Genomic DNA, 13,382 nt, shown 5'->3' with positions numbered 1-13,382 from the left:
GCGATTATATGATTAAGGCCCTGGTTGGGCCGAAACGTCATAGTTACTTCTGGTCGCTTTCCTTGTACTATAATTATACTTGTTAATAAACTTTCCATCACCTTGCAAATATACACATAGAGTGTGCGGTGTACTATATTTTATCATATACGTAGGGCTTGCACAGCCCACTATACCAGCACCTCGCTCCCCCATTAAACCGAGTGCGCGCCAATTTTTGTTTGGACTCCGAGAGCGTCATAGGCTATGTTGTGAGGTGAAATTTTAACCCTGTGTGTTCCAATTCACCAAAAATTTTTGCCCCTATCTACATAATGGGGAAAAAGTGAAAGGAAAAGTGTTGGAGGCGTCGCAGCTACAGCCACAAAATTTTGCACAGTCACACGTCTGGACCCCGAGAGCGTCATAGGCTATGTTGTGAGGTGAAATTTTAACCCCGCACTTTCCAATTCACCAAACAATTTTGCCCCTATCTACATAATGTGGAAAAAGTGAAAGGAAAAGTGTTGGAGGCAAATTGACAGCTGCCAGATGTGGACAAAGGGGACTTAAAGAATGAGAGCGATGGCGCCAAAGAGTATATACCGTACAGTTGCTAAGGTGGGGCCCCGACATGGGATACTCACCACACACGGGAATATGAACATGCACACAAAATGCACCACACACTACCACGTGCTTGAACACATATACTGCCCTCAGCACACATTTCACCACACATACACCAACCTCGCCACATAAAAGTCGAAACACAAAAGTCGCCGCTCAAAACTCGCCACGCGTAATACTCGCCACATGCAAAACTAGGCTCACACAAAACTCACCACACGTGCAAAACTCACCTCATGGGAAAACTCGCCACACGCAAAACTTGCACCCGCGGAAAAATTGCCACATGCACAAAAGTTGCAGCACATACAAAAGTTGCCTAACACAAAACTTGCACATACTCAAAAGGCACCAGACATAAAACTCGCCACAGGCAAAACTCGCCATGCGCAAAACTTGCTGCACACAACTTGCTACACTAACCTGTCACATGCAATGCGACACACAAAATGTTGCTACACGCATGTCGCCACACAAAACTCATCTCACAAAAGTCGCTACATGCATGTCGCCACACGCAACTCAACACACACAACTTGACAAACGAAACTTGCCGTAAAACACACACAAGTCTGGTATTATCCTTCAAAAATAAAAATCTGATTAATAAGCAGACAAACTACAAGAGCAACAAATGTACCATATAGGAAATACGCCAGCTGTCAGTCACATGACCTGTCTATTATGTGTATGTGTGAGCTAATATATACTGCCAGGGGGAGGGCTTCCTGTTGGCTGGGGATTTATCAGGCTGCCAATTTAGCTTACAAATACTGAGGTAAAAATACTGACCAAATAACGTGTGAACGAGGTCTAATACAGGAGGAGATGACATACAGATATATACTATGTACAGGGGAGATAACACACAGGTATATACTATATACAGGAGAGATGACACACAGGTATATACTATATACAGGAGGAGATGACACACAGGTATATACTATATACAGGAGCAGATGACCTACAGGTATATACTATATGCAGGAGGAGATGACATACAGGTATATGCTATATATAGGAGGAGATGACATACAGGTATATACTATATGCTGGAGGAGATGACATACAGGTATATGCTATATATAGGAGGAGATGACATACAGGTATATACTATATGCAGGAGGAGATGACATACAGGTACATACTATATACAGGAGGAGATGACATACAGGTTTATACTATATACAGGAGGAGATGACACACAGGTATATGCTATATACAGGAGCAGATGACCTACCCTACAGGTATATACTATATGCAGGAGGAGATGACATACAGGTATATGCTATATATAGGAGGAGATGACACACAGATATATACTATATACAGGGGAGATGATACACAGGTATATACTATATACAGGAGGAGATGACATACAGGTATATACTATATATAGGAGGAGATGACATACAGGTATATACTATATACAGGGGAGATGACACACAGCAGGTATATACTATATACAGGGGAGATGACATACAGGTATATACTATATACAGGAGATCACATACAGGTGTATACTATATATAAGGGAGATGACAAACATGTATATACTGAGGTGAAAATGAGAGGTGTGAGGTGAAAATGAAAAGGTGTGAGTGCAAAATGAGAGGAGTGAGGGAAAATAGTGGAGTGATCGGAAAATGACAGATGTGAGGTCGAAATGACAAGTGTTAGGGGGGAATGAGAGGAGTGAGGGGGAAAATAAGAGGAGTGAGGGGAAAATGAGAGGTGTGAGGGAGAAAATGAGAGATGTGAGAGGGAATATGAAAGATGTGATGGGGAAAATGAGAGGCGTGATGGGAAAATAAGAGAAGTGAGGTGCTATAACTAACTTAGAGAAGGGGTATGTAACCAGCTCACCAGTAATCACCGCAGGTGCACGGAACTCCGCTGCAGACAGGCGAAATGTTCATACTTGAAGAAAAGGATCACAGTTCCAGCTCCTTAAAACGATTAGTTTATTAAGTTCAAAATATAAAATCCAAATATCCAAAGTGAGTAAACTCCCAGCGGTTGGTGCTAAGATAGCGAAGACTGACTGGCAACGCGTTTCGATCACATTGATCTTTATCCGAGCCACATGTCAGTATGGTTGCGTCTTTCCTATATAGGGAGACTTGTCCAACCATGACACAGATTTAAGTCATATGACTACCTCGAAGGTCCTGTCTAAAACCAAATACTATTACAATAGAAATGCAATAAAACAGTAAAAATAAAAATAATCATCTTTAGCAATAGTGTAGCATAATTTCATTTCTCTTATTTAGTCCCATTGGAGCCCGGGTATTTAATTGTAGAATCCAATACGCTTCCCGTGTGAGAAGTCGGCATCTGATATCACCGCCGCGGGGGGAGGGATTAACCCTTTCTATTCCCTGGACCTGAAGACAGCTTATGCTGCGTGCATGATGAATGACAAAGTGTTTTGATGCCGCTGACATGTTTCTATTTTGGTTATCCGTATTTTTTATATCATATAGGTGTTCCCTAATGAGTATTTTTAATTTTCTGGATGTACATCCAACATACATTAGATTGCATTCTGTGCATCTGATGTTGTATACTACGTTGGACGAGTTGCAATTAATATATTGCTTTACATCAAATTCCATAGTTCTATCCGCATTATGGAAAGTTTTAGCAATGGCAGCCACTTTACATGTGCCACAATTTTGTATGCCGCATCTGAAAAATCCTGGATAATTCAACCAGGTTTTTTTATTTCTTTCCGAACTGAACATGCTAGGAGCTATTTTGCTGCCAATCGTTGGAGCCCTCCTGGACACAACATTAATACCCGAATTCAAAATTTCGTATAATTGATCATCCTCATACAATAATGGCAAGTATTTGTAAATAATATTTTTAATTTTAGGGAACTGGGGACTATATTGAAAACATATAAATGGTTTCTTATTTATTTGTACATTATCTTTATTTTTTTGCGGTGCAATTAGCTCTTTTCGATTTTTTTCATTAACAATTCCCTTAGCCCGATCAATTGTCCATTGAGGATATTTACGGCATTTTAGTTTTTTCGTTATCTGATTGAACTCACCATTTAGATCTTTTGATGAGCTACAATTACGCTTGATCCTGGTGAGTTCGCCCACAGGTATTGATTTAATTGTGTGCTTGCTATGGCTACTATGGGCATGCAAAATTGTGTTTCCCCTAACTGGTTTATGATGTGTTTTAGTTGCAATTCCCTGATCGACATGTCCTGTAAGTTCCAGATCTAAAAAATAAATATTATTTTTATCCACTTTGTGCGTAAATCCAATGTTATACATATTGCAATTCAAGTACTCCATAAAGTGTGGTATGGTAGATACATCCCCCTCCCAAATTATGAGGGTATCATCTATGTATCTACCATACCACACCAGATGTTCCAGAAAAGGATTAGCCACAGAAAATATATACTCCATCTCCCAAAAGGCCATGACTAAATTTGCGAGGGAGGGTGAATACTTAGCACCCATGGCCACTCCTGCTTGCTGAACAAAAAACTGACCATCAAATGAAAAATAATTATTAGTCATCAGAAAATGTATAACCATAAGCAAATATTCAATCAGGTCCACAGAATAATTACTATGTTTCTCAAGATGATATTGTATAGCCCTCATTGCCAGATCATGCGGAATGCACGTATATATGGATATCACATCGCAACAAAGCCATGAGTAATTAGACTGCCAGACTTTATTCTCAAAGATACATAGGACCTCTTTGGAATCCCTGATGTGTCCTGGAGTGCGTTTGACCAGTGGTTGGAGGAGAGAATCGACCCACTGGCAAAGTTTTTCGTTACATGATCCGATTCCGGACACAATGGGACGCATGGGGGGAATACCTTCTTTTTTGTGTATTTTTGGTACCCCATAAATGATGGGGATAACCGGATTTCGCACTGTAAGGTATTCTATTTGCTTTTTAGTTAATACCCCCAAATTCTGTCCTTCTTTTATGATTTGATCTCTTTTGTCAATGATTTCCTGAGAGGGATTATATTTCAATTTTTTGTATATTGTATGATCAGATAATAATTCTACCATCTTCTTCTGATAATCCGTTGTGTTGAGTACCACAACTACTCCCCCTTTATCTGACATCTTAATAGTTAAGTCTGACATGTCTTGAAGTTCTTTTATTGCTTTGCGATGTTTTATAGATATATTTTTTTGACTACTATTCCTTTTACTTATTGTGTCCTCATATAATCGTTTTAATTCTTTTTCGACACTTTCTTGGAATCTGTCCATACATTCAGATCTAGTCTGGACTGGATAAAAGTATGGATTTTTAGTCGTAAAATTTTGAGAGAAATGCACCCTATCATGATCTGGCAATGCTGAGGCACCGAGATCCTGTAAGGCAATTAGAGCTACTTGTTCCTTAAAGTCCATAAACGAAAATTCATTTTCTAGTCTATTTGGAGCACTAGTTTCCTCTTGATTAGAGTCCTCCATATAGTTGTCCTCATTCCGAAAGTGCTTCCTGATAGTTAAATTTCTCACGAATTTGTTGGTATCCATAATGGTAGTAAATAAATCAAAGTCCTGATCAGGGACAAAATTTAATCCCAACGATAAAACTTGGATTTGATCAGATGATAGGGGTTTTGACGATAAGTTCAACACATTAGTATATTCATTTACTTCGCATGTAATTTCTTGTTGCGTGTTACCATCCCCCCTTCGTCTGTGCTTTCTCCCCCCCCGCCTCTTACGTTTTTTGCCTGGCGGTGACCATCTTTCGAGGTACATGCTCTATTTTCATTCAGAGAAACATCTGAAGCGCAACCTTGATTATCTGAAGATTCCGGATCTGATGATGTAAAATATACATGTGACTTTGTTCTTTTTTTAAAACTTTTCTTTTTATGTTGGAATTGATTTTGTTTCAATATTGACTTCGGATTTTTGTTTATATTAGTCCAATTACCCCAGTCATAAACTTTATTCATAGAATAATCATTGGAATCTCTAATGAATTTTCTTTTCTTCCGATCCATAATCTGTTCCTCCAGGGCAGCTATCCTTTCGTTGATTTTCGCCATTAAATTCTCAAACTGTGCAGCTGTTTTATATTCACTTATGGCAGTTTACTTCCTCCAGTTCCTGCTGTATATTTTTAAGTTTATTGTCCTCATACTTGATGATAAGTTTCATCAAGTTTAAAGAGCAGTTACTTAGTATGGAATTCCACTCCTCAGTAAATTCTGCCGAATAGGTGGTTGTGGGCAGCTTTTTGATCCGCAATCCTCTCGGGATCATGTCTTTTGACACATAGTTGTTTAATGTGGTTTGATCCCACCATATTTTAGTCTCTTGTGTCATGAGTGTTTCTAATTTGTTCATACTCTCATTAAGGGTTAATACACCCGAATCTCCCTCTGATTGCGTGGAGAACACCTGTGCTGCTTTCCGCAGTCTTTCTCTGGATAAATCCATAGCCACACTTATATGCAAGATGATTAATAACAAAACTCCGCATCTATAGGCAATCCAACCGAATATATAAGTACAACAGTACCCAAGTCCAATTTCAAGGGAGCAGTACTGGTAGCACGGTAGTCCAGCAATAAATATAACATAGAGAAGGGGTATGTAACCAGCTCACCAGTAATCACCGCAGGTGCACGGAACTCCGCTGCAGACAGGCGAAATGTTCATACTTGAAGAAAAGGATCACAGTTCCAGCTCCTTAAAACGATTAGTTTATTAAGTTCAAAATATAAAATCCAAATATCCAAAGTGAGTAAACTCCCAGCGGTTGGTGCTAAGATAGCGAAGACTGACTGGCAACGCGTTTCGATCACATTGATCTTTATCCGAGCCACATGTCAGTATGGTTGCGTCTTTCCTATATAGGGAGACTTGTCCAACCATGACACAGATTTAAGTCATATGACTACCTCGAAGGTCCTGTCTAAAACCAAATACTATTACAATAGAAATGCAATAAAACAGTAAAAATAAAAATAATCATCTTTAGCAATAGTGTAGCATAATTTCATTTCTCTTATTTAGTCCCATTGGAGCCCGGGTATTTAATTGTAGAATCCAATACGCTTCCCGTGTGAGAAGTCGGCGTCTGATATCACCGCCGCGGGGGGAGGGATTAACCCTTTCTATTCCCTGGACCTGAAGACAGCTTATGCTGCGTGCATGATGAATGACAAAGTGTTTTGATGCCGCTGACATGTTTCTATTTTGGTTATCCGTATTTTTTATATCATATCGGTGTTCCCTAATGCGTATTTTTAATTTTCTGGATGTACATCCAACATACATTAGATTGCATTCTGTGCATCTGATGTTGTATACTACGTTGGACGAGTTGCAATTAATATATTGCTTTACATCAAATTCCATAGTTCTATCCGCATTATGGAAAGTTTTAGCAATGGCAGCCACTTTACATGTGCCACAATTTTGTATGCCGCATCTGAAAAATCCTGGATAATTCAACCAGCACCAACCGCTGGGAGTTTACTCACTTTGGATATTTGGATTTTATATTTTGAACTTAATAAACTAATCGTTTTAAGGAGCTGGAACTGTGATCCTTTTCTTCAGCTATAACTAACTACAGATATTTACTATGCCCAGGCAACGACGGGCTCTTCAGCTAGTTTGACATAAAAATGTTCCTGTATGATGTCTGTCACATGTACTTTGTAGCACTGCACTTTATAATATATCAATTGGTATGTACCACATTTTGTATGTCATTTTGTATGATTGGACATGCTCTTTTTAATGTAATTATTGTTAAATATTGCAATTATGTACACCCTTTGTATACTTGTCACATGTATTCACTCACTGCTTGAAAAAGGTTCACAACTATTTGAACCGAAACGTTGCTGAGATGGGCTAATAAAAGTAGCCCCTGAGAATAGTGTGCTGCCTCCATTTTTTTGGATACCCATAACTGAGGTTTGGTCTATGCCTGGGGGGCTCTGCACTCAATTTTTCTTTCTTTTCTTTTGTATTTTTGTGCTGCTCTAAATTTTCTCCATTTAGCTAGATACTGTAGATATGGGATGTCCTCCGCCTCTGAAATTGAATCTGTCAACAGATATCACATCACAAATTGCATACAACTAACTATACTGTTCAGTCCTGATGAGGCTGATGTGCGCAACGGAAACCTGTCACCGTGAAAATGCAGTTTAATGTGCAGGCATCATAAAGAGCAGGGGGGCTGAGTGAATTGATATATAGTGTTGTAAAATAAGATTCAGTATAACCTGTTTTAATCATTTCTTCGTCTGCTCTTTCTGGAATTCTCGGTCTCGTGTGCGGTCCTATCGGTGGCTGACAGCTATCTCTGTACACACATTGATACAAAGGAAGCTGTCAGTCACTGATAGGACCGCCCACTGGACCCAAAACCTCAGAAAGAGCAGAGGATTAAATGATGAAAACACATCTCCTGATTCTTTTCTCACAAAATTATATATCAATCTTCTTAGCTCCCCCTGTTATATACCATGGTGCCTGCATATTCATGGTGACAAGTTCCCTTTAATCTGAAACTCCATATTAGATGTATAAACCTGACATTGGGATGAGCATTTTATTTTATGAATCCAGCTATAGAAGGAAATCGCTCTTAAATCTAATTGTCTGACAGTTGTAGCTTGTACTAGTAGTTCGAGATCTCAGCAGGGAGGAGGACGCTGAGGAACTGTCAATCAGGCAATATGGGCAGTTATTTAATTTATCGCGTGGAAAAATCCAAAAAGAAACCCACATTGGGTCCTAATGTGGTAGAAAAAAAAATGTATATTCACATCTCTACAAAGTTTCATGCAGTAATGTGCAAGTCATAGCAATCTGGTGTAATCATCATATATTCAAAAAAGTCCGAGTGTCAGTAATTTATTCATTGGAATAAGGAACAGGCACATCATGTTCACAGTTATGTAGTCAGCATAGCCATATGCATTTATTACTCACATTGAGACATTCCTGTGATTGGGTCTGTGCACAAGTCAGCGTGCTTCCATGGGCAAAATACACTGACATGTCCGTTTGTAACAGCAGCATGGGCCGCAAAGCGTTTCGCTCGCGTGCACACTGATGATATGCAGGGATGTCATCTCTGTGACACGCACCAGTGCATGGGAAGCAGGGGTACAGTTAGCACTGTTCCCCGGGGCCTGGTGCTGAAGATGGCTCTCATCATTCTTAACTGCATCCCTCAGCTGTCAGCTTCAACCAGGATAGTTATCAAGAAAGGAGGATGATCCAAGCTGTTTTTTTAAATTTATTGAATAAATAAAAAAAAATAGTGGGGGGATCCCTCTATTCTTGATAACAGTACTTGCTAACGCTGACAGCTGAGGGGTGCAGCCTGCAGCTGTCAGTTTTGCCTGGCTGGTTATAAAAAATACAAGAGAACTCACAGCATTTTTTATATTTATAGCGCAGGTGGCGGCTGATGAATATGCCCATCAGCTGCCACCTGCATTCACTGTTATTAGCGGCAGCAGGTGTAGGCTGATTGAAGTAATAGTTCCATCAGCCGCCGCTTGTTCTCGTTGTTCTGACTTGAATATAACTCTCATCATTCTCCCCTGCTTGCGCTGATGGCTGGCAGAGCAGCGGAGAATGATGAGAGACATCTTCAGCACCTGGCGCAGGAGAACAGCACTAACTGTACCACTGCTTCCCTGTTACCGGTACTTGTGGTACTCATGCGGCACACGATTGTCACACATGTGCCACAAGTATTACACCCACAGGCACACACACATGGATATCTCCATTACTGTTTTTTCCGGTACCAGAAATATCAGGAAGTGGGAAACCAGCCTTATCATGCAAGTTTTCTATGTCTTGCATTTTATTGCTTGAAACTTTATAAATATATGAACACACAATTCTTTTACTGCATGAGGATGCAATGTGGCTTTTATTTGTATTTTCCCGCTTGATGACACAAGGAGGAGGGAGAGCCTCTCTTTTTTCACAAACAGAATCAGTGAGCTTTTTAATCCTTTTTTCCCTTGTCTTAACGTTTGGAGATTGACATGGGTTACAGCTGTTTTGAGCCAGATTATCAAAGTAAATACAGTACATCAGCTACATCAGTCTAAGAAATCTGTTATTTATGTGGCTTGTGTTGTGAAATCTGTTGATAGATCCACTTTGATGAACTAGACAGGTTTATAAAACCCTGAGGCTATGGGCACACGTCCGGAATGCATGTAGAACTTTCCTGAGATAAACCTGAGGTTTTCCGCAGGAATTCTGCATGCGGATTTTTTGCGTTTTTTGCGCTTTTTTTGCGGATTTTATGCGGATTTTTTGCGCTTTTTCCCAGACAATGAATATAATGGGAAATCCGCAAAAAAATCCGCAAAAATAATGAACATGATGCTTCTTTTTCCGGAATGCGTTTTTCTTGCAGAAAAAAATGCATCATGTGCATTAAAACTGCAGAATGCATTCTAAATGATAGGATGCATATGCATGCGTTTTTTATGCGTTTTTATAGCGTTTTTATCGTGAAAAAACGTGCAAATAAACGCAAAAAAAGGGCAAAAATTCCAGAACGTGTGCACATACCCAAAGACTGCAAAGACTGGGGCAAGTACTAGTAAAATCCACTTTATTCATTGACCCCCATTAAAACTTCAACCAGATTTCGCAAAAAAACCTTTGTACAAACTGCAAAGTTCTCATGTAGTCTGTTGAAAAGGTCAATGAAAAAAGGGAAATTGAAAGTAGAATCACATTTTAACAGCAGATGTGACCTAAAGAGAGCCGAGAAATGTGTAATTTTTCCTATACATAAAGGTGCGATGCGGACAGCCCTGACCTTTCCTTCCTGTCTTTATAACATATCGGCGCACACGATGCGGCTGTTAACATCTATGGGAGGAAGCAGAAGTTCATAAAAAAGATGCAAATTTCTCCATGTCTCTTAATAATCCTTTATTATGTTATTTTACACAAATACAGTATTCACGCAGCATACCAGAAAGGCAACATTTTGCAAATGACATTACAGTGCAGAAAACGGAATCACCATGCCTAATTGCAAGATGCAGGTTCAGTTAAAAGAAAAAAGAAGTAAGGCCCTAGCGGTTGGGAGTGATACCTCCTGACACCAACCTGTGCCTGTTCCTGAGCTTGCTTAATGCCCTATGTGGGTCCTTCCTCCACCCCCGTCACCGTCACATGCCTAGTCTCTGACTGTCACCTCTACTTACCCTGGCTAGTGCACTAGCTGACAAGGATGCTAGCCTTACCACTGCAGATGATATTACATAGGGAAAGAGACAAACAAGTGTGAATAAGTCACTGGTAACGTGCTGGAGGGGAGATATGATATAAAACCCAGAGCTTTTCCTCCAGTGCACTAAGTGTTGTAAGGGGTTAAGCTAATTTACATAATGGGCTGGCTTTATGTGGACATCCATAGAGCAGATGGGAGGATGTCCACCTTATTTTCACCCCAGGGTGTTGTCTGGGGCTTAAGTAGCTGGCCTCCAAAGGCAGCAGTGGAGGAACACTCCAGAGAACTGTTCTGCTGGAACCAATCTGAACCGTGTGTGTTCTGCTAGCGGTGAGCCAAAGGAACCCCGTTCTCAGAACGACTGTGCCATTTTTGCTTGTTTACCTGTTTTGCCCAGAGGGCTGTATTTGTTTTATTATACTTTGGTTTATGCTGTCCATAATACCAAACCAAAGTAAGGTCTTAAAGCTGCAGTGGTCCCATGTATACCTCCGTGTGCAGTTGAGTGAGCGATCTACAACAGGTTATAAATTATTACCACAAGTTACAGCAAAGGTTATAACTTATCCACAGGATAGGTGTTGATTGGTGGGGGTCCAACCTCTAAGACCCCCATCGATCATTCAATTATCTCCCATCCAATGCATAGGTGATAACTTGTTGTAACTGGACATCCCATTTAAGTCTCTGCAGACTTGTATATCTCCTGGACTCTGTACTAATTTCCATGCCTGGTACATTGGTAATTGCACACATGGAAAACACATATACAGCATTGGCATGCACGATTCAGAGTGCTCTATTTTAATTAAAATCTTTATTAATCTTATATTTTTTATTCATAATCTAACCTTGTAATAAAGTGTAGACATATGGCAGACATCAGTAACGAGGCTTAGTGACCTGTTCTTTTCTTTAAAGATTATTTCAGAGTAAGCTTTATAAAGAACTAGTGTGAGAACTTCAGATACTTAGACCACAAACCTAAAGTATTCCTTTTTTCTCCATTAAAGTTTCTAACAACATTAGATTGACACATATGTTTCAGCATTACTTTACTGCATGCCATGGGGGGAGAAATGTTATACTGTATACATAGAGAGCAGATGGGGTGCTTGGGTTTCAATGTCTGGATCCAATGATATATGTATATTTTAAAATACAGTTAGCAATGCAAAAAGTCCATAAAGCAAGGCACAAGGGTAAGCCACAAGGAGCTGCTGTCCTTCCATTGCCAATGTAGTAATGAATATTTTTGAAGCTGAAAAACTGCACCATCCAATTACAGCGGCCGCTAAGAATGATCCAGTGATTCCCCTAAAAAAAACAAAAACATAAATAAATACAAGATGAGCTAAAACTATACAAATATTCTCACCCTAGCGATAAGGCATGTAGAGGAGATCCACCTTTATTGTATGATCTTATGAGTTGGGTCTCAGGAACTTGACCCCACACTTACAGCCCAATCAGAGTTAATATAAAGGCAATGTGGTTATTAATAAGGCAACCTCTGCAGAGTATGCTCCTCAATATATACGGTAGGCATGTGATATTTTCAGGACCTACTCCATTATTACAGAAATTTGGAGATGGCTTGCTATCTGGCTGTCTGTGGTTCTCCATCATCTCCATCAGGGAGAATTGTGGCGGCAGCTTTGTGAGTCTGAGTCACGCCTCCTGTCTCATCATTGGTCCAGTCTGATGTTCCCAACCTCCCGACTGCAGCTCTGCTTCTTCTGATTGGCTGCTATGCAATAACACAATCTGATTATGACTCAATATGACATATGCAAACAACGTTATTTTAAGGCCAATCCACTCTGAAATCCGCCTAAAAAAGGGCTAACAAACACTCAAAAGAATGAACATATATGTCTCTATATATATCTCTATGCAAAAACGATTTGCTGTGCATAAGTTCAGTCTACCGAGTGAGTTTTAAGCACTTCCGATTGGATAGACACCAAGCAGTTAAAAAAAAAAGTGAAGTGACTGTTCTCCAGCTTTTTTTCTCTGAAAACACTCTGTACTTTACTGCACAAGTCAATGGGAAGGCTCAAAAGGCAACTGGAAGACGACAAGGCATCTTTTTGAGAGTCTTTCTAGCGACTTTGCTTCAAAACCGCTAGTGCTTTTATCATTTTTAAATAGAATAAAACAATGTCCAGAAATGCCCTTAAAAAAACACCCCAAAAAATGCTGGGAAAACACTAAAGAAAAATAAAATACTGGTGGCGACAATTGCAGCAAAAGGGCCCAGGAAACGGACAAATCGCTAAAAATCAACAGAGAAAAGCAACGAGAAAAATCTTCCTCTTGACTAGTTGTGGTCATAACTAGGGATAAGCAAACATCGCCGGCTCCCTCCTTATTCGGCAAGGTATAGCGCTTACTGAATAGCTGCAGCGGGAACCCACAGCGCTCCCGATAATCAGGTGTCTGGCACTGCAGCTGCATGGAGAGCCTGTGTGTTGTAACTGTCACACAGCAGTGAC

At 40.0% G+C, this 13,382-nt stretch overlaps 1 protein-coding gene across 1 annotated transcript in view; it reads right to left on the bottom strand.

Moving 5' to 3' along the window:
* Positions 1 to 10,560: 10,560 nt before the first annotated feature.
* Positions 10,561 to 13,382, bottom strand: part of YIPF7 (Yip1 domain family member 7) — a 114,193-nt gene continuing 111,371 nt past the window's right edge. Inside the window, exon 4 of the mRNA XM_069744525.1 lies at positions 10,561 to 12,201. Coding sequence (XP_069600626.1) covers positions 12,039 to 12,201 — 163 coding nt within the window. The 3' untranslated portion in view covers positions 10,561 to 12,038. The remainder of the gene's footprint in view (positions 12,202 to 13,382) is intronic.

Source organism: Ranitomeya imitator, chromosome 1 (assembly GCF_032444005.1).
Source record: "Ranitomeya imitator isolate aRanImi1 chromosome 1, aRanImi1.pri, whole genome shotgun sequence".
Lineage (NCBI taxonomy): Eukaryota > Metazoa > Chordata > Amphibia > Anura > Dendrobatidae > Ranitomeya > Ranitomeya imitator.
Note: the sequence above shows the minus strand (reverse complement) of the source record. Positions and strands in the feature narration are given on the sequence as shown.